Source organism: Schistocerca americana, chromosome 3 (assembly GCF_021461395.2).
Source record: "Schistocerca americana isolate TAMUIC-IGC-003095 chromosome 3, iqSchAmer2.1, whole genome shotgun sequence".
Lineage (NCBI taxonomy): Eukaryota > Metazoa > Arthropoda > Insecta > Orthoptera > Acrididae > Schistocerca > Schistocerca americana.
This window is the reverse complement of record NC_060121.1, coordinates 979,355,397-979,378,722: the sequence shown is the minus strand read 5'-3', so window position 1 is coordinate 979,378,722 and position 23,326 is coordinate 979,355,397. Positions and strand designations below refer to the sequence as shown.

At 41.9% G+C, this 23,326-nt stretch overlaps 1 protein-coding gene across 1 annotated transcript in view; it reads right to left on the bottom strand.

Moving 5' to 3' along the window:
* The window catches only part of LOC124606606 (solute carrier family 22 member 7-like), a 41,054-nt gene extending 18,159 nt beyond the window's left edge, over window positions 1-22,895 (bottom strand). Inside the window, exons 1-3 of the mRNA XM_047138590.1 lie at window positions 22,616-22,895; window positions 8,823-8,980; window positions 7,388-7,556 (exon numbers count right to left, since the gene is read on the bottom strand). Coding sequence (XP_046994546.1) covers window positions 7,388-7,556; window positions 8,823-8,980; window positions 22,616-22,830 — 542 coding nt within the window. The 5' untranslated portion in view covers window positions 22,831-22,895. The remainder of the gene's footprint in view (window positions 1-7,387; window positions 7,557-8,822; window positions 8,981-22,615) is intronic.
* Window positions 22,896-23,326: the final 431 nt, after the last annotated feature.

The following is a 23,326-nucleotide window of genomic DNA, read 5'->3' as shown; positions in this document are numbered from 1 at the left end:
TAGTTCTACATAATTTTATCTTGTAGCACCAATCATTAACCAATTAAAACCCACCAAACATCCATATTTAATACTAGAAGGACGAAAAATGCATATTTAAGTAAATGAATACTTAAATTTTAAAAATGCTTCATTTTAAGAAATATCCTTTTTTCAGCTTTCCTTGAGATAAATTACATTATTTTTCTCTAAAGAAGTTGGCAAAATTAGTTGTGATTCATGTATAACCGAAAAGACTGAAAGAGTATGCACATGAAATCTCTCAAACCCAGAGACTGAGTGAAAACATTAATATGGCTGATGTAACCATCAGAGACTTGTCAGTCAGCTGTCTCACATTAAGTGAAACAATTCAAACATTGAGATTGAGTGACAACACTGATACAGCTTACATGGTCGCAGAGACTACATTCAATTATTGGTTGTTTCATTTGACTGAAAAAAAACAACTGAACAAAAAATTGTAGACTGGACAATCGGTTGTTAAAACCAGTTGGTTATCCCCCCTCATTATGAGGAAGAAGAAAAATTATTACTATTATCACACAGATCTACATGTAAGATTTTCCAGTAAGAATGTGTATTATAGAAAGTATATTGTAGAATGAAGTGGGTATTGTATCACAAATATGTGTTACATTTTTACAAACGATTGTTCTACGTTGTGTAAATAACCCATTAAGGTATAATAGGAATTATTTAACAAATGATCTATAAATGTCATATGAAAATTGTTAAAGTTAACTGTGACTCTTGTCCTGTGATGATAGACAGATTGTTGGTGTGGTAATTAGTGGCCGGCCGCGGTGACCGAGCGGTTCTAGGCGCTCAGTCAGAAACCGCGCGACTGCTACGGTCGCAGGTTCGAATCCTGCCTCGGGCATGGATGTGTGTGATGTCCTTAGGTTAGTTAGGTTTAATTAGTTCTAAGTACTAGGGGACTTATGACCACGGATGTTGAGTCCCATACTGCTCAGAGCCATTTTGTGATAATTGCTACAATTTTCCTCAATGTGCGTAATAATAGGTTCGAAGCGATCATGTTCAGCAATCAGAAGAACACACACATCGCGGTAGTGATTGATATGCTACCAGAACGTCGCAGACAGTTTAAGATAATCAGATGTTTTGTCTGTTGTACCGATAGACAGATTGACAGAACCGATCGACAAACGGCCACCAAGACAGTGGAATAGAGCTAACGGAACTTGAGAAATCGAGAAATCGGAGTCTGCACCTCTCAGGGCCAATAAAAAGCAGAGTACTCAACATAGCGCAGCATGCCTTTGCTACTGGAAACCTTATCGGTAAACGCCCCAGACGGAATTGGCGTGTGGAACAAACACATACTCTTTGAGGCCCATAATCGAATCAGACACTCACTGGGTTGGACACCGCCCACCAAACTGCATTTAATCTGATGGGACGGTGAACCAGTAAGAGACGCTAGATTCCCAACCCTCCGGGACCAGGAGGAACATTCTTCCAGGGCAGTTTTAGCCCTTCGAACACAACTTTCACACTTGTTGCCTAGGGGCCTCACGCCTACATCAGACATATGATACTTGAAATCATATGGACTAGATAGTGCGACTGCATTTCGGTCACGCTGCTGTCTGTAAGATAAATATTTCTTTCAAATTACAATTAAAGGGTTTTTACCCATTACAATTTGTGAAATAATTACAAAATGTTAAATTTTTATGTTTTATACGGAAAGGACAGGGACCAGAGCCGCCACCTTTACCGAAGACCAGCGACAGCTAGAAAACACAATTTTCGACCACTATTAATGTAAATGTAAAAAGAAAGGTAAGAAAAAGTTGTGTGGATTGAACTTGTACGATCACCTTTTGGTGTTGCAGTTCTTCTTATTCCCATGCTTGCTAAGAAAGTTAGATGACGAATTCCTCCTAATGCAAGATACCTTTTGAGTATTGTTTTACCCAGACATGTTTCAGCACTTTTTGTGGTATCTTCAGTGGATTGCCTTATTTCCTTTCTCGCATGAAGCTATTGAATGTTAATGTTGGTAGCAGTGAGTCGGCTACACAATCTGCAACTTGTCATGGCTTTGATGTTTTTGTCCCCTTTGTTTGTGGTATGGTAACATACTGATTTCTACCACTTTTGTCATTTCACAGGAATTTTCTGCGATTTTTCGAACTTGTTCAGTATTTTCGCCGCCATACTAAGTTGTATATTGTGTACCAGCACTAACATTCGATAGCTTCATGTAAGAAAGAAGATAAAGTAATCCACTGAAGAGAGCACAAAAAATGTTGAAACATGTCTCGGTAAAACAAAACTCCAAACGTGTCTTCATAAAACGGAATTCCTCATCCAATAACCTTTTACGGTATTCAGTTACCGTTTATATTTCGTCCCAAAAGCTTAACGTGCATCACGAAAGCAACAAGCGGCTACACGGGTAGCAGGGGTTGTGTGGCGTGGGCTGGGCGGTTTTTTAGGTTAGATGGCCTTGGGCAAGTACAGAAAGGGCAACAGCCTCAACGGGTGCGGGGCAAAGTCAGGACATGCGGGGACCAAGCAGCAATCGGTATTGTAATTGTCAACTGTCGAAGCTGCGTTGGTAAAGTACCAGAACTTCAAGCGCTGATAGAAAGCACCGAAGCTGAAATCGTTATAGGTACAGAAAGCTGGCTTAAGCCAGAGATAAATTCTGCCGAAATTTTTACAAAGGTACAGACGGTGTTTAGAAAGGATAGATTGCATGCAACCGGTGGTGGAGTGTTCGTCGCTGTTAGTAGTAGTTTATCCTGTAGTGAAGTAGAAGTGGATAGTTCCTGTGAATTATTATGGGTGGAGGTTACACTCAACAACCGAACTAGGTTAATAATTGGCTCCTTTTACCGACCTCCCGACTCAGCAGCATTAGTGGCAGAACAACTGAGAGAAAATTTGGAATACATTTCACATAAATTTTCTCAGCATGTTATAGTCTTAGGTGGAGATTTCAATTTACCAGATATAGACTGAGACACTCAGATGTTTAGGACGGGTGGTACGGACAGAGCATCGAGTGACATTATACTGAATGCACTATCCGAAAATTACCTCGAGCAATTAAACAGAGAACCGACTCGTGGAGATAACATCTTGGACCTACTGATAACAAACAGACCCGAACTTTTCGACTCTGTATGTACAGAACAGGGAATCAGTGATCATAAGGCCGTTGCAGCATCCCTGAATATGGAAGTTAATAGGAACGTAAAAAAAGGGGGGAAGGTTTATCTGTTTAGCAAGAGTAATAGAAGGCAGATTTCAGACTACCTAAGAGATCAAAACGAAAATTTCTGTTCCGACACTGACAATGTTGAGTGTTTATGGAAAAAGTTCAAGGCAATCGTAAAATGCGTTTTAGACAGGTACGTGCCGAGTAAAACTGTGAGGGACGGGAAAAACCCACCGTGGTACAACAACAAAGTTAGGAAACTACTGCGAAAGCAAAGAGAGCTTCACTCAAAGTTTAAACGCAGCCAAAACCTCTCAGACAAACAGAAGCTAAACGATGTCAAAGTTAGCGTAAGGAGGGCTATGCGTGAAGCGTTCAGTGAATTCGAAAGTAAAATTCTATGTACCGACTTGACAGAAAATCCTAGGAAGTTCTGGTCTTACGTTAAATCAGTAAGTGGCTCGAAACAGCATATCCAGACACTACGGGATGATGATGGCATTGAAACAGAGGATGACACGCGTAAAGCTGAAATACTAAACACCTTTTTCCAAAGCTGTTTCACAGAGGAAGACCGCACTGCACTTCCTTCTCTAAATCCTCGCACAAACGAAAAAATGGCTGACATCGAAATAAGTGTCCCAGGAATAGAAAAGCAACTGGAATCACTCAATAGAGGAAAGTCCAATGGACCTGACGGGATACCAATTCGATTCTACACAGAGTACGCGAAAGAACTTGCCCCCCTTCTAACAGCCGTGTACCGCAAGTCTCTAGAGGAACGGGATGTTCCAAATGATTGGAAAAGAGCACAGATAGTCCCAGTCTTCAAGAAGGGTCGTCGAGCAGATGCGCAAACCTATAGACCTATATCTCTGACGTCGATCTGTTGTAGAATTTTAGAACATGTTTTTTGCTCGAGTATCATGTCGTTTTTGGAAACCCAGAATCTACTATGTAGGAATCAACATGGATTCCGGAAACGGCGATCGTGTGAGACCCAACTCGCTTTATTTGTTCATGAGACCCAGAAAATATTAGATACAGGCTCCCAGGTAAATGCTATTTTTCTTGACTTCCGGAAGGCGTTCGATACAGTTCCGCACTGTCGCCTGATAAACAAAGTAAGAGCCTACGGAATATCAGACCAGCTGTGTGGCTGGATTGAAGAGTTTTTAGCAAACAGAACACAGCATGTTGTTATCAATGGAGAGACTTCTACAGACGTTAAAGTAACCTCTGGCGTGCCACAGGGGAGTGTTATGGGACCATTGCTTTTCACAATATATATAAATGACCTAGTAGATAGTGTCGGAAGTTCCATGCGGCTTTTCGCGGATGATGCTGTAGTATACAGAGAAGTTGCAGCATTAGAAAATTGTAGCGAAATGCAGGAAGATCTGCAGCGGATAGGCACTTGGTGCAGGGAGTGGCAACTGACCCTTAACATAGACAAATGTAATGTATTGCGAATACATAGAAAGAAGGATCCTTTATTGTATGACTATATGATAGCGGAACAAACACTGGTAGCAGTTACTTCTGTAAAATATCTGGGAGTATGCGTGCGGAACGATTTGAAGTGGAATGATCATATAAAATTAATTGTTGGTAAGGCGAGTACCAGGTTGAGATTCATTGGGAGAGTGCTTAGAAAATGTAGTCCATCAACAAAGGAGGTGGCTTACAAAACACTCGTTCGACCTATACTTGAGTATTGCTCATCAGTGTGGGATCCGTACCAGATCGGTCTGACGGAGGAGATAGAGAAGATCCAAAGAAGAGCGGCGCGTTTCGTCACAGGGTTATTTGGTAACCGTGATAGCGTTACGGAGATGTTTAATAAACTCAAGTGGCAGACTCTGCAAGAGAGGCGCTCTGCACCGCGGTGTAGCTTGCTCGCCAGGTTTCGAGAGGGTGCGTTTCTGGATGAGATATCGAATATATTGCTTCCCCCTACTTATACCTCCCGAGGAGATCACGAATGTAAAATTAGAGAGATTAGAGCGCGCACGGAGGCTTTCAGACAGTCGTTCTTCCCGCGAACCATACGGGACTGGAGCAGGAAAGGGAGGTAATGACAGTGGCACGTAAAGTGCCCTCCGCCACACACCGTTGGGTGGCTTGCGGAGTATAAATGTAGATGTAGATGTAGATGTAGAACGTTGTTACTGAGTTTATAATACTGCAAAATCTAAAAATAAATATTTTATCTTGCAAACGTGAAGAAGTTAAATTATACGAACAACGTATTTCACCAAACATCCAGTTTTAGTCTTTCAGAGAAGTAAAACGGAAAAATTGAAATAAGAGTGTTTTTATAAGTTAAGAGATACATAACGCCCAAAGAGCATGAGCTAGGGCTAATCGTCTGCATATTGTGGAAGTACCTGAAGCATAAAATATTGAAAAAGGTTCAAACAGTATAAATTTTATTTAAAGAACGGAAACGGTTGTACATCAGAGCAGACTAAATCAAAGACTACAAATTATCAATTTAATACATTTTTTGAAGTTGAATAACATCTCTGGGATAATTATAAAACACAACGCTGTAGTACCGAAAAGGAAACACTGCTCTAATGCCTTTTTTATTACGTCGTCGTACAAATTGTAGAACTATCGTAATTGTAATAAAAATTATTCACGGTAAGTATCTGATAACAAAGAAAGATTATACATACTGTAGCCAAATATATGTGCAAGAAATATAATGTTCGAGGTTCGCCAACATACGGTATCGTAAAACAAGGCGTATCATGGTAACTATCAAGTAATCCATCCTAGGAAAGAAACTGGTCTAGATGGAATTCAAACCCAGCTCGTAAGTACATCATTATAATATTTTACAAACATCAAGAATGCTATCCTCAAACATTGGTATTTCCTTGCACGTTGGAAACTGGGCAACGTCCTGATATTCAGTAAGTCAGGAAAGACGACTCCATTCCATAAAGTTACAGGCTCATCATCCTGCTGAGCTCTTTCAGTAGTGTTGTTGAGTAAATAATTCAGAAACTTCTCATTGGCACTGCATCAGTAACCTGAGCCCAGACAAACTCCAATTCCAGAATCACCTCGCCACAACACAATTTCTCCGCACAACACGCGACAATAATAATAAAGAACCAGAGGCACTGTTTTCCTTGACCGCCGAACGTATTAGCCATAACAGCTTCATTTGCAAACTCGCTAGAATTCCGCACAGGGTCATATGTGTCACTCACTCACAGGGGCTTCAAGAGATTCGGGGTAAACAATCAACACTACATGGTAAACAGGAGGGAGCACCTAATGGCAATGTACTGGAGTTCCACGCGTTAAGCCTCCACGACAATGTGATAGCAGCCATTCACACCAATGACATAGCTACCCTGGCACAGTACTGGAAATGACCAAACATCATTTCAGCTTACAGACAGGATTGAAAACTCTCAGGCATTGGTTGGAGAAATGGTGAATTTAGTAAGTGGAAGTTAATTCTGTTTACAAGCAGACCGCTCCCCCTCCCCTCCCACATGCACGCACACACACACACACACACACACACACACATATATATATATATATATATATATATATATATATATATATATATATATATATATACAAACAGTGTAGATAAATCACATTGCACAAACATTTTTCTGTGAGAATTAGCTACATTGGCGTTAAGTTGGACTGGAGGAAATTGAAACCAGAGTTTAAGTCACACTTTTCTAATTCCTCCAACCCAATGCTCAGCTGCCAAAGTACACTGAATGGCAGCATGGCTAGTACGTGTATGTAACTCTCATTATAAGACTGATGACGTACGTAGGAGCAGTCTGGGAGTACCGAACACCAACAGATCTTCAGCCCCTGCACTTGATTAATTGCGAGCAATGTCCCACAACACACACACACACACACACACACACAACAACGGACCACTCGACTGGTCAGTGGTATGAGACACTCGAAAGCTCTACGTAGCTCGCTATGTGCTTCGCATCACGCCTTTCTACTGTACATGCTTCTCGCTCAAAAATAATCTGTGGTGAACTTCTGTTCTTGCACAAGACACGCTGACTAAACACAAGTTGTACATTTTCGTCGTCCTTTGTTCATTCATCTCAAAATCATAAAATTTTAATATTCATTGCATCTTTACACATCCCCATGTATCGTTTATTTTGTGTATATTACCTGAAGAAGAAGAATAGTATAAAACAACTGAGGGCAGTAAACGAGAGGGAATAGTTCCAATTGGGCAGCCCCCAAGACACCAGACCAGCAAGCATCATTCCAACGGCCATGCTGCAGCACCCATAGCGGTTGACTGCAGTGCGGTGCTTGATATCAGTTAGCTCCAAACCTGAAACACGAGAAATCATCGTCAAATGCTTTCAATATTACGTATCAAATAACACAGACTTCACTTCAAAAATGTTTCGGAGGATATTCTATAGTGCACTTGCAGGACAGACACCATAGCACTGTGTATACTTCCACAATAAATAACTTTTAATGAAAGCCTAAAACTGTAAACGAGCAGTGTATGCTAAACCAAGCCACTTTTTCTACTCCATTGTAGTACGAATGGTGTTGTTGTTGATGTTGTCATCAGTCCAGAGACTGGTTTGATGCAGCACTCCACGCTACTCTATCCTGCGCAAGCTTCTTAATCTCCAAGTAACTTGTTCAACCTACATTCTTCTGAATCTGCTTAGTGTATTCATCTCTTGGTCTCCCTCTACAATTTTTACCCTCCACGCTGCCTTCCAGTACTAAATTGGTGATCCCTTGATGCATCAGAACATGTCCTATTAACCGATCCCTTCTTCTAGTCAAGTTGTAGCACAAATTGCTCTTCTCCCCAATTCTATTCAGTACCTCCTCATTAGTTACACGATCTACCCACCTAATCTTCAGCATCCTTGTGCAGCACATTATTTTGAAAGCTTCAATTCTCTTCTTGTCTAAGCTAGTGATCGTCCATGTTTCAATTCCATGCACAGCTACACTCCATAGAAATTCTTTCAGAAGCGACTTACTGATACTTAAATCTATACTCGATGTTAACAAGTTTCTCTCCTTCAAAAAGGCTTTCCTTTCCATCGCCAATCTACATTTCATATCCTCTCTACTTCGACCATCATCAGTTATTTTGCTCCCCAAATAGCAAAACTCATTTCCTAATCTAATCACCTTTACACTTGGTGTGCGTAATTTTTCAGGACCACTTGTGTATTATTTATTACAGGTAGCTTGTCATCTGCAACCAAACAAAATTTCTCATCAACATCGTTTGGTTGCAGATGACAAGCAATAAATAATACACAAGTGGTCCTGAAAAATCACACACACCAAGGTATTAACAAACAGAAATGAACTATTGTTTGAACTAAATATCCACATAATTTTGTAATCATTTAGTAAACGCGTTCACATTGCAGAATAAATAAAACGGAAACCCACTGATGATGGCACAGTGGTGCAGAAACATGTTTGGGTACTGAGAAAAAACGGTGTTTTGCATAACTGGCGGACCTCACACATTACAATTCTGGTTTAATATTTCACTGCATTGGCTTGTTGCTGAGATTGTTGTGAAAGTTGAATCTATCTTTCTAGCACTTACCAACAGACAAGACAGATTCTGTCAAAGGCCCAGCCGCAGCTGACACGAGGGATTCTGCCAGGATGAAGAGGGGCAGCACGTGTGGAGCGAGGACGACCAGCACTCTGCTGACCACGTGGGCTGACAGGCACAGCAGCTGCTGGGGGCGTCGGCCGTACCTGTCGTCAGCAAGAGTCAGCTCAACCTGCATCTCGAGGTGCTGGGGAATCCAGCAAGCAGATAAAGTCCTATGATCATGTGCAGGTTCAAAATGGCTTTGAGCACTATGTGACTTAACGTCCGAGGTCATCAGACGCCTAGAACTTAGAACTAATTAAACCTAACTAACTGAAGGACATCACACACATCCATGCCCGAGGCAGGATTCGAACCTGCGACCGTAGCAATCGCGCGGTTCCGGACTGTAGCGCCTAGAACCGCACGGCCACTCCGGCTGGCCGATCATGTGCTGACACTTATTAACAAAACTATTGCTTTTATTTGTTGATGAACTTTGTGCTTGGGACAGAAAAGAGCAGAAACTGGAGTAACCGTGACCTTAGATGGTTTACAAGTGACCGTTAACCCTATCGACACCATGCCTGTACGCAATATGGGCGTCCGTGTGTTGGCTGTGTAGACGGCGTCCTTATCTCGTGCGGGCACAGCTTTTCCATTCGCTGAAATGTGTTTCCCCGCGTACTACGCAACTTTCGACTGTAGGATAGCCGTAACAGTTCATATTTTATCCGCTAGATGCAGCAGGAATCGATTTACAGGTGTGCCTTTACTGAAAACATTGTGGGTTCAAATGGTTCAAATGGCTCTGAGCACTATGGGACTTAACATCTAAGGTCATCAGTCCCGTAGAACTTAGAACTACTTAAACCTAAGGACATCACACACATCCATGCCTGAGGCAGGATTCGAACCTGCGACCGAAGCAGTCGCGCGGTTCCAGACTGAAGCGCCTAGAACCGCTCGGCCGCACTGCACATTGTAGGAACATCAGAAGATACTACCTGTGGGAACTCTCGTGAAGAACAGAAAGGGCCTGCCAGCGAGCTTCAAAGCAAAGTAAGTTAGTTTTTTTCCTTTTTTAAAAAATAAAACAAGCATATATTCCAGACTCAAATGGCTAAATAACGTGTTATACATTGACTCTCTGCAAAACATCAGGCAACCACCAAAGAGATTCTGTATGTTCAAAAGAATATTTTACAAGAACAATAGAGCCAAACATTACCGTAATCTAACGTGGACAAGACTAGTGTAGACTGTGTCATTCAGCTTCACATCTACTGCCCATTCGCAAGAAAAACAATGAAGTGGCAAAAAAGCTTTTCTTTCACTTTCTCTTAATGTCTGCTGTGAATGATTGGTTTTATTTTGTACAAGGATGTTACCGAGCAGAAGATATCTATAGTGGAATTTGTAAAACGAAGTTAGCATACATCATTGGAAGCAACACCAGCCACCAGTGTAGATAGAAATTTTGGTCGTCATCTTCCAGAACAACAAAGGAAACGCCACGCGCATCAGTAAAGTTTCCTTTGACAAAGGAAAGAGAGAGACTGGCAAGTGGATAACGAAAGAAACCAGATAGTGGTACAAACACTGCAGTGTCTAACTTCGTGTACCACCACGTGTGTAAATTACATATGAATTACAAGTGATAATTTTTTGTCGTACAATGTAAATATGCAGTTGTGAAGTTATATTTTTCTTTTTATTTGTAAACTAATGTGAAACTTTTTCGAGTGAAGAGGGGAATTTTTTCGTGTTCTTGGAAACCCTAATATATCAGTACTAATGCGAACACACACACACACACACACATATATATATATATATATATATATATATATATATATATATATATATATATATATATATACACAGGGTGTCCCATTTATCTTGGCCACCCTAAATAACTGTTTGCGCAGATGAAAATTACAAAATGTTTCAAGCAAATGTGCTTTAGCCGTCAGGGGGGACATCAGTCAGCACGATTGCCTTCGTTATAGCTTTGTTTTTTACAAACATGTGAACAGCAGTATGACTTTTTTGAATGGCACCCTGTATTTTTTATTCGGTAATTCAATTCTCCTCCTAAAGACGTATTCAAAAATGTATCACAGTGTACCATTCACTGAAACACAGCGTTATTAATTACGTAATACAACATTGGCGTTGAAGCTGCCAGCGCTTAGTACAGGTACTCAAGCTAATGGAACACATCCACGTGCTGACGTTGATACAGGACAAATGTAAACATAAGTAGAATGCACACCCATCATTCCGTCAACCATCGTCGGTTGGAGAGTAGTGTAAGTAGAATGTACACCAACGAAGAGAAGGTAGAAATGCAACTCATCTGTGGGGAATGTAAGTTAGCAGAACAGTAATTGCAATACTGTTTTCTTATGTACGGGTACATTTAGTACTGTAGTGTAGTCCTTTTAAATACTGTTGTGTAGAATAGGCATACAGTAAAGGCTGTCCTTCCTACAAACTGCATCGACAGATGTTTCTTTTTTGTTGTTGTAGAAGGTAGGCCAAATGCTACGCAGGCATTGAACTGTACAGAGCGATATCCTGACAAGAAAACACCTTCACGGTGGATGTTTTCTCGTCTTGTTGCAACGCAGGCCGCTGGACCTGATGGGATACCAGTTCGATTTTACACAGAGTACTCGAAGGAACTTGCCCCCCTTCTTGCAGCGGTGTACCGTAGGTCTCTAGAAGAGCGTAGCGTTCCAAAGGATTGGAAAAGGGCACAGGTCATCCCCGTTTTCAAGAATAGACGTCGAACAAATGCGCAGAACTATAGACCTATATCTCTAACGTCGATCAGTTGCAGAATTTTGGAACACGTATTATGTTCGAGTATAATGACTTTTCTGGAGACTAGAAATCTACTCTGTAGGAATCAGCATGGGTTTCGAAAAAGACGGTCGTGTGAAACCTAGCTCGCGCTATTCGTCCACGAGACTCAGAGGGCCATTGACACGGGTTCACAGGTACGTGCTGTGTTTCTTGACTTCCGCAAGGCGTTCGATACAGTTCCCCACAGTCGTTTAATGAACAAAGTAAGAGCATATGGACTATCAGACCAATTGTGTGATTGGATTGAAGAGTTCCTAGATAACAGAACGCAGCATGTCATTCTCAATGGAGAGAAGTCTTCCGAAGTAAGAGTGATTTCAGGTGTGCCGCAGGGTAGTGTCATAGGACCGTTGCTATTCACAATATACATAAAAGACCTTGTGAATGACATCGGAAGTTCACTGAGGCTTTTTGCAGATGATGCTGTGGTGTATAGAGAGGTTGTAACAATGGAAAATTGTACTGAAATGCAGGAGGATCTGCAGCGAATTGATGCATGGTGCAGGGAATGGCAATTGAATCTCAATGTAGACAAGTGTAGTGTGCTGCGAATACATAGAAAGATAGATCCCTTATCATTTAGCTACAAAATAGCAGGTCAGCAACTGGAAGCAGTTAATTCCATAAATTATTTGGGAGTACGCATTAGGAGTGATTTAAAATGGAATGATCATATAAAGTTGATCGTCGGTAAAGCAGATGTCAGACTGAGATTCATTGGAAGAATCCTAAGGAAATGCAATCCGAAAACAAAGGAAGTAGGTTACAGTACGCTTGTTCGCCCACTGCTTGAATACTGCTCAGCAGTGTGGGATCCGTACCAGATAGGGTTGATAGAAGAGATAGAGAAGATCCAACGGAGAGCAGCGCGCTTCGTTACAGGATCATTTAGTAATCACGAAAGCGTTACGGAGATGACAGATAAACTCCAGTGGAAGACTCTGCAGGAGAGACACTCAGTAGCTCGGTACAGGCTTTTGTTAAAGTTTCGAGAACATACCTTCACCGAAGAGTCAAGCAGTATATTGCTCCCTCCTATGTATATCTCGCGAAGAGACCATGAGGATAAAATCAGAGAGATTAGAGCCCACACAGAAGCATACCGACAATCCTTCTTTCCACGAACGATACGAGACTGGAATAGAAGGGAGAACCGATAGAGGTACTCAGGGTACCCTCCGCCACACACCGTCAGGTGGCATGCGGAGTATGGATGTAGATGTAGATGTAGAAATGGGAAGTTTCAACCCACGACAACGCAATCGTTGTAGCACTCGCACAGATGAAGCTGCCGAAGTTACTGTTCTCGCTTCCGTAGCTATGAATCCACATTTGAGTACACGACAGCTTGAACACGAGATTGGCATTCCTAAAAACAGTGTACATCGTATTCTTACACGTCACGAATTCCATCCTTACCATGCCCACCTACATAAAGAATTGCATGGGAATGATTTCCAGAATCGCGTACAGTTCTGTCAGTGGGCACAGCAGCAAATCCTGGCCAACCCCAACTTCTTCCCCAATGTTCTATTTACCGATCAATGTTCCTTCTCAAACAAAGGACAGGCAAACACAAGAGACATGCATTATTGGTCCAGCGACAACCCACGATGGCTTAGACAGGTGGAACATCAGCATCGATGGTGAGTTAACGTCTGGTGTGGGATGCTCGGTACTACAATTATTGGCCCTTATTTCATCAATGGTAGTCTAAACGGCACAGTGTGTGCCAGCTTCCTCAGATGAACATAATGCCTTGCGTGCACGTCGTGTTCTGAACCGAAGGTATCCTGCCAGATGGATTGGTCGAGGAGGAACAGTTGCTTGGTCTGCTAGGTCTCCTGATTTAAATCCTCTGGACTTTTTTCTTTGGGGATGCATTTAAGACGTTGTCTATTGCGATATTCCAACAACTTCAGAGGACATGCAGGAATGTATCATGCTTGCTTGTAATTCTCTTCAGCTGGCAACACTAGAAGCAGTAAATAATTCTTTCATTCGACGAGTGCACCAGTGTATCAGTGTCCAGGGTCACCACTTTGAGCACCTTTGAATGTTCTACTCCTGGGCAATGGTACACGAGAGTCAAAGTTAATTTTGTGTTATGTTTTTACTTGGTTTTCCCTTGTTTTCTGACAATTCTAGCAAGTGGACGAGTTTGTGACCCCAGGCTCAAAGTCAGTGTTGTGTTATGTAACTAATAACGTTGTGTTTCAGTGAATGGTACGCTGTGATACATTTTTGAATACGTCTTTAGGAGGAGAATTGAATTACCGAATACAAAATACAGCGTGCTATTTAAAAAAGTCATATCGCTGTTCATATCTCAGTAAAAAACCAAGCTACAACAAAGGCAATCATGCTGACTGATGTCTCCCTGGCGGCTAAAGAACATTTGCTTGAAACATTTTGTAGTTTGCATCTGGACAAACAGTCATTTAGGGTGGTCAAGATAAATGGGGCACCCTGTATATAAAACCAAGCGTATTTCCTAAACTGTAATGTATCGGGTTTAAAATGATGTATATATATATATATATATATGTGCCTCTGAGATGCTTCATTAATGTGTAATTATTCTTTAAATTTACAATATAATCGCCAGTTCATCTACGCAGTCGAAGAGCAGAGTTATCAGTGCTGAATGTGTTACATGTAGTTACAAAACGCCATGCACGAGGCGAAACATGTTTGTGAAGAATGAAGAAGAGCTGAAATGGTTTCAGTGGATGAGGCACGCGACCCGTTTCATAAAGTAGACATTGTTGATGAAAAAATAATTCAATTTCACACCTTCGTCAGTCTATTCCGTTTCTTCGCTGCCCGTGTCCAACAATACAGTCAGCAGCTCATGGTCTCGTGCTTCGCAATGCTGACTCTCGATCAAGAGGCTCTGTATTCGATTTCTGGCCGGGTCGGTGATTTTCTCCACTGGACACTAGGTGCTCGTGGGTTGCCCTCAAAATTATTTCATCATCATCGATGCGGAAGACGCGGAAGTGGCGTCGAATAAAGACAAATACTTGCATCTGGTGGCCATACCTTCCCAGAATGGGACTTCTGGCCCACAGTGCTACACGCACATTTCATTTCATTTCAACGAAAATACGCAGAATACCCAGTGGAGCTTACACCTGTACTGATGGGCCAAAGCATTATGACCAGCTGTTTAATAGGGTCTTGATATCCCTTTGGAGCGCATACATCAGCGACTGTGCGCGGCAAGGATGTCTGTACATGCAAAAGATCGCTGCAAATCTGTTGTGTTCACACGACACAAACTCCAATCTACTACTTGCCTGCCATCTGTCGGTGTAGAAAAGAAATATCAGTGGCAAGCGACTACGCTCGGCGAAAACGTCAGAAGTTTAATTAATTTATTTTGAAATGTAGGAATTGAAGAAATTCTGTTGTGGTCTGTGTTCGCAACTTGTGTTGCAAAAAACATTCAGACAAAACGCAGGAAACAGAGAGAGTGGTCAAAATGGTATACATAATGGCTGCTAAAGCGAAAGCATTTCTCGCACTTACATTTACTATGAGAGTTGCAGGGCCACCCTAACGACTGGCGTAATTATTTACAGATGGATGCCGAAACTTATAATTGTCTCTTAACGCTCGTAATCTCTCATATTATACGAAATAATACTTGAATGAGAAGAGCAATTTCTCTCCATGAACGGCTGACGGTGACATTAAGATTCCTGGCAACAGGAAGGAGCTATAAGGACTTTAATTTTCAACTGCAATTTCTAAACAAGCATTGAGTGAAATTATACCCAACACAAGTGAAGCTATTTACGCTGTCCTGAAGGATGAGTTCATGAAGGCAAGTCAAGTACATAAATTCTGTCAAGTTACAAATAATATTTCTGCTGGTGAAGAATCACAATATTTTTGCTGTTTTAGACGTGTTTGAATCACAAAATACCACAAACTTGGCTGGTATATTTCATCCAGTCCAACACCAGATCTTCGAAATTTTTGAACTTCTGATAATTATTTACAGTAAACAGACCACAAAGATTTTTATTATTACCGTTTCTCAGTTGCAGTGTATGCAGCTGCCTTTTTGTTCCTTAATCTTCCACAAACATGAGTCATTTCTATAAAGTTCAATGAATTCACTGATAAACTGTCTAGAACACTGACGAGCGTCAGCCATTTTAATGCTCCGTGCGCACAAAGACAAACACTAGACTGAAAAAGCAGCTGTTTCGCGCCAGATTTGCGGCGATCTCCTGTCCACACGCTCCAACTTGTCTGCGCAGATGTGGTTTGAACCCACAGATTTGAGAGGTTTCGCTCAGACCTACAACTCCAGCTTCCAGGTTTGCACACACCTCATGTCGGTGCAAATCTCCTGTCCGCACGCAACGATCTGTCTGCGCACGTGTGATGTGCACAGACATTTGCGCAGACAGATCGTTGCGTGCGGACGGGCCTTAAGTACGTCTGCGCGATGTATAACAAATAGTAAAGAACGCAAGTTATAATTATCAAAACACAAATATCTATGTAATTAACAAAACACAGTTTTTTAGTATAATCTCTGTGCAATATAGGCCATGAAGATCAGATACAATGCTTTGATTGAACCAGCTCTCCTGTTTTGTTTCGTCTAGCGGTAGACCGCCATTGTAGTGCTGTTTGACAATTAACGTAAGTTTTATCTGTATTTTTGAAAGAGTGTATTATGGACTTAGTTGTAACCTCTCAAGGGCGCAACCATTAATTATAATTAACGACATTTTTACAGAACTTGGTAGTGCAGGGAGCTCATCTCCCCTAGCAGGATTTAGTCGGCCATTACGCTGACGATTCATGTTATTGAATGTAAATGCGAGCGACTTCTCAATTTTGATGTTTCATTAATTTCAAAGTTAAAGACAGTAGTGATAGATTTCATTTACTAAAGTTCACAGCACTGAATGAGTTCAGTATGTTTCATTTTGGCCGCCTAACGCCAGATCAGATTCTCTCCAGTTTCGCCTTGGAAATAATGAACAAGAAATATTGAAAATCATTACATTCCGCAATATCTCAGTTAATCTTTGTGTAGTTTGTTACATAAATAACCAGTAGCCCCTGAGACCCATGTTAATAATTACAGTTTGCGTAAGAATACGCAAATTTTCTTTTCTAAATAACAACGCTCACGCAAACTATTTATTAGAAGGCGGTGAATTTCGCGTTGTGTTTAAAAAATATTATATCGTGCGTACTTCGGTGCAGCCGATGTCCGTACGAGTGTTATCGCGGTGTAAGTTAACAAAAAGTCTCATGCTAGCCCACAATATTTAAAGCTACCCCAACCAAAATCATAAAACATAATTATAAAAATAAAAATATGTAATTATCCAGTGATAAAGCGCCCCCACACCCACACACATACATATACACTTATACGGTGATAAACACACACATCCATGCCCGAGAGAGGACTCGAACCTCCGATGGGGGAAGACGCGCGAACCGTGGCAAGCCGCCAAAGACCACGCGGCTATCCCTCGCGGCTCTGCCGACTTTGTGACACTCTTGTTGCACAATGGACTTATTGTGAGGCGACATGCGTAATTTATTTTCTGAAGTCCCCATGTGCTCTCCTTACAGCTTCTAGTGTCGGCATCGCCTCAAGGCAGCATTCAGTGTCGTGGTGGGTGGTGGTCGTAACTGTTGGCTCATCACTGTAGGTTCAACCCTTGATGGGTTATCTCTCTACTTCTCCTTCTTCTTTATCTTTTGTCATTAACCAATAGCGTTACACTGAGATGACAAAAGTATTGGGATAGCGATATGCACATGTAGATATGGAAATAATATGGTGTACACAACGTAAGAGAGGTCAGTACATCGCCGGAGCTGTCATTTGCACTCGGGTGATCCATGTGAAAAGGTTTCCGAACGGATTATAACCGTACAACGGGAATTAACAGAATTTGAACGCGGCATGGTGGTTCTGCCTAGATCCATGAGATTTATCACTTCGGAAATCGCTTGGAAATTCAATATTCCGAGCTCCATAATGCCAAAAGTGTGCCTAGAATAGCAAATTTCAGGCGTTACCTCTCACCAAGGACAGTGCAGTGCTCGACGGTCTTCACTTAACAACCGAGAGCAGCGGTGTTTGCGTAGAGTTGTCAGTGCTGACAGACAAGCAACACTGTGTCAAATGACGGCAGAAATCAATGTCGGATGTACGACGAACGTAACCGTCAGGGCAGTGCGGCGAAATATGGCGTTACTGGGCTATGGCAGCAGGGCCTTCGAAAACATTGGTCGGACCGTAGACGACTGCAGAAAACAGTCCGGATTTCACTTGGTAAGAGCTGATGGCAGGGTTTGAATGGGACGCAGACCCCATGAGGCCGTGGACGCAGTTGTCAACAAGCTACTCGTGGCTCCATAATGGAGTGCGCTGTGTCTGCATGGAACAGACAGGATCTGCTGATCCAACTGAACCGAACACTCACTGGGAATGGTTATGTTCGGCTACTTGGACACAAAGATGGAATTTTTATAGATGACAATGAGCCATGTCATTGGGCCACAATAGTTCGAGATTGCTTTGCAGAACATTCTGGACAATTCGAGTGAAAGATATGGACAGCCAGTTCGCTCGACATGAATCCTATCGAACATTTATGGGGCTTAGTCGAGAGGTCACTGCGTGCACAGAATGCTTCACCGGCAACGCTTTGGCAGTTATGGATGTCTGTAGAGGCAGTGCAGCTCCAGGAGACTTCCAAAAACTTGTTGAATCCATGCCGTGTCGAGATACTCCACTACACGGGGCAAAAGGATGTCCGAATTGTTTTTAGGGGCTATCCCATAACTTTTATCACCTCAGCTTATAATTATCGGCATGAAACTCATCATTCCCGTTAATCCATTAGGTAAAAGCCACGGAATGTCGTAGATAGATATATCTGTCGAATGCAGTGACAGCGAGCGAATCATGAGCGCATATATGTGTCACACACACTTGCACATATCCTGTTAGCTTCCCCCGGCCATACACCTGACTTACCCAGTAAGCTACAGTGGCACCTACAGCTCAATGTGAACCCTCGAACCACGGAGCAATTATGCGTATTTTGTACATGCAAATCACTCCCAGAATTGAAAAGTATCAGATAAATATTGTCGGACTGACCTGGTGCTAAACCCATGCGCTTTGGTTCGGTAGTATGGCTCTCAACCACTGAGCGACCGAACCTCACAAGTGTATATTAATAGCGTATTGTTGTTGTTGTGGTCTTCAGTCCTGAGACTGGTTTGATGCAGCTCTCCATGCTACTCTATCCTGTGCAAGCTTCTTCATCTCCCAGTACCTACTGCAACCTACAGCCTTCTGAATCTGCTTAGTGTATTCATCTCTTGGTCTCCCTCTACGATTTTTACCCTCCACGCTGCCCTCCAATGCTAAATTTGTGATTCCTTGATGCCTCAAAACATGTCCTACCAACCGATCCCTTCTTCTACTCAAGTTGTGGCACAAACTTCTCTTCTCCCCAATCCTATTCAATACCTCCTCATTAGTTACGTGATCCACCCACCTTATCTTCAGCATTCTTCTGTAGCACCACATTTCGAAAGCTTCTATTCTCTTCTTGTCCAAACTAGTTATCGTCCATGTTTCACTTCCATACATGGCTACACTCCATACAAATACTTTCAGAAACGACTTCCTGACACTTAAATCTATACTCGATGTTAACAAATTTTTCTTCTTCAATAACGATTTCCTTGCCATTGCCAGTCTACATTTTATATCCTCTCTACTTCGACCATCATCAGTTACTTTACTCCCTAAATAGCAAAACTGCTTTACTACTTTAAGTGTCTCATTTCCTAATCTAATTCCCTCAGCATCACCCGATTTAATTTGACTACATTCCATTATCCTCGTTTTGCTTTTGTTGATGTTCATCTTATATCCTCCTTTCAAGACACTGTCCATTCAGTTCAACAGCTCTTCCAAGTCCTTCGCTGTCTCTGACAGAATTACAATGTCATCGGCGAACCTCAAAGTTTTTACTTCTTCTCCATGAATTTTAATACCTACTCCGAATTTTTCTTTTGTTTCCTTTACTGCTTGCTCAATATACAGATTGAATAACATCGGGGAGAGGCTACAACCCTGTCTCACTCCTTTCCCAACCACTGCTTCCCTTTCATGCCCCTCGACTCTTATAACTGCCATCTGGTTTCTGTATAAATTGTAAATAGCATTTCGCTCCCTGTATTTTACCCCTGCCACCTTCAGAATTTGAAAGAGAGTATTAATAGCGTATTAACACCGTTAAATTAAAATTAGGTGATAATTTCATGGACTGTGTAACAACTAAAATTTAAAGGTTTAAAATTATTACCTGAAGTGAAATGAACAACAAATATGCTAGTAATTGCAATATTTGAAGCCTCTAGAACCTTGTCATCAGGCTATCGACCAGTGCTGACCTCAACACCCATTGATCGTGATTGTTCCTATCCCCTTTCTGACCTTAATCAAGACGGACGATCGACCGTCTTTGACTGGATTCCAGGTCACATCGGGGATCCCAGTGAACGAACATGCTGATCTGTTGGCTAATTTAGCTATCAGGATGACGACTTTGGAGTTGAGGGTGCCGGAACTGGGCCTGTGCTCGACTCCCCACTACCAGTTGAACACTGATTGGTGCGCCCTGCTTTCTTCTAAAAGACTGCGAGAAATAAAGGCGACCACGGCCATGTGGCAGTCTTCCCTTCGTGCTTCTCACGGAGAATCTGCCATTCTCTGTCAGCTTCACATTGGCTACGCTTGGCTCACCCAAAGCCACAGCCTATGGCGTGAGGATCCACCCCACTGTCAGTGTGGTGCAAATCTGATGGGTGCTGAGTGCCTACATCCTACTGGGATGCCCTAATCTGACCTCCCCCACTCCCCCCCCCCCCCCCCACACGCACACAGACACAGTGAAACCCCAAACTTGTAGATACGCTGCCTCTGGTGCTAGCGGATGGCGTCAGAGTCGCTGATCTGGTTTTAAATTTTAGCAGTGAAGGTGGTTTCTACTCGTCTCTGTGAGGGAGGGCATAATGGCCTCGGCAGTCTCTTGAGGGGTTGGAGGGATTCCCTGCAGCCTGCTCCGACCGAGGGGGTACGTGGCTGCCCTTTGTCGGAGGTCCAGCCTGGCTTTTGGCTCTCGCACATTTCAACTTCTTACTCTTTTACTCGTATGTCGTTGGTTTACTATCTCGTCGTCGCTGTTGTCTTTCCTGAGGTTTTATAAACTTGTCTGTGTTGCTAGTTTCTTTTGTGATAATAGAGTGAGAGTAAAAGCCAATCGCATGCAGAGGGTGTGTCTCCCACCACATGAGATGTTTTGGGGACCTCCAACTGCTGTCTGGGCGGAGCAATACACCCACTTTCTCCTACCTACACTCCACTCACTTCTACTGGCTTGTATCTCTAAATTTTATTGATTCTCAGTTACAATGGGTCCATCAGGATTTGTCTTCTGTGGCCTTCCTCTCTGTGGAACCTCCCGGCTTGACACATATACGATGGAGCGACTGATACCCTCGTAGTTTGGTCTCTTAAACTCCATCAATCCAAGGGACATCAGAGTAAAAGCAAAAACAGTAGCAGGTTATACCATAAAAATCTTTTTAAGGATTTAGTTTCTAAGAACTAATGGAGCACATCAAACAAATTTTTATCCACATTAAGAAATCGTCAGTTGGTACTGCCTTAAAGTTTTGGTTATGATTACAGAACATGAACAAACTTTATTTACATATAGCAGGAAAAAATGAATCGAAAACTCAAAATAACCCTTTCTACCTGGGAATAAATATGTTATAAACAGCCCAAGACAAATAAGTGGACAACTAAAACCATAAATTTACAAATACATCTTACATAATTATCCTATATATTATATTTCCTTATAGAACAGAGTATGGATTGGTAGAAAAAACTAATAGCAAAACATTTGGTTGGCTGTGATCCAGCAACTATAAGCTATTTAATTACAGGACGTATATACACCCACTACGATTGCACAAAATTTTGTCAACTGACCACGATTTCGATTTTTCATCAGAAAAAAAAGTTTCATGGAATACATGCAATCACACCATGGTTTCTGTTTGGCGAGAGCACTTTCGCTCAGACGTTTTAAACCATGGTGTGATTACATGTATTCCATGTAACTTTCTATTCTGATGGAGATTGCCCTACTGCAATCGAAACCATGGTCAGTTGACAAAATTTTGTGCAACCGAAATGCCTGTATACATGTCCTGTAAATTAATAGTAAAAAATTGATTCTATAACACACTGTCACAATGCAATACATGGTACTGAAATATCTTCAATCTTAGGTCAATGATGTGTAATATTAATCTACTTTCAGCTTCTTGAGCTCAACTTAGTATTATTATAGAAAAGTGTGAACGATAGCTGTGTGTGCGTGTGTGTGGACACAAGAAAGCGCTGTAAAATCGTTATGCAACTAAACCCTTAAGTAGCTTTGGCTTCTATGTACGAATAAGATTATCTTTTGCTTTTCTCTATTTATTAACATAAATGTCTAGTACTACTGAAAAAATCCATCGTGCATTAACAAGTAACTGATTTCACCACAGTGCCTGCAGAAAAAGACACAATGTGGAAATGCAGTGTAGTGCGTGTGACATATAGGAACACGTCGACGATAATGACAATGTACTCTTACTATAGTGATTGAAACGGTAGCAAATTGTGAAGAATGTACCACGTATTTGTCGTTATTGAAAAACCAATCAAAACTTCTAAAAATAGCTCAACTTCTTATTTACTAAAAATAATCAGTGTGTCTTTTCGTGAATTAATCAAAATTATTAAGTGATTCATGATGGGTGAAACCAGCAATAAAAAAATAGCTACGCACATGTCGCCTATATAGCCAAACAGTAACCCCAGCGCCACTCCAATAACCTGTGAGTAGAACAAGACGTCATTGACGGCCTGCCGGTTGTCGCAGACCCAGTTCATCTGTGACGTCACCGTCAGGGAGAACCACGTGTCGTCGTACTCCCAGCCGTGCTGGCACTTCACAGGTTCCCTGCTGCCGCCGAAGTCCGTCACATCGCTCTGGTTGTACATCAGGCACTTGCTGAACGAGGCTCCTTCCCTGTAACAAGCAGGAAATAGCGGTAGGGCATAAGAGAGGAGCTCACTGCGTACTCATGTCACGCGAAAACAGTGGAAAACTAAATATCCGAAATAATTACATCCAGACAATTAGAGAGATTCTTGATATTACTGAAGAACTTTTTGTCGTGTCATATTAACACGCGACTGTTTTGTGACCTTTAATTGTCTCTATACGCTGTGAAATGCACAAATGTTTTGAAGAGCGGCACATGCGAAAATGTCAATGTATGTGTGTGGAGATGGGTACTAGTTTGGATAGCCACAAGCAACTGAACGTATTTTCTAAGTACACAAAGTCTTAATATTAGCCTTGATTATTTTTTTCTTTCAGCCCTCGTACACGATATTTTCAGGGGAGCTTAAGAACATGCCTGCAGTAAATGGCCTTTCCATTGTGATTGAGTTGATGGAGCAAGTTCAAATTTGTTGCAGCGCAAGCACCTAA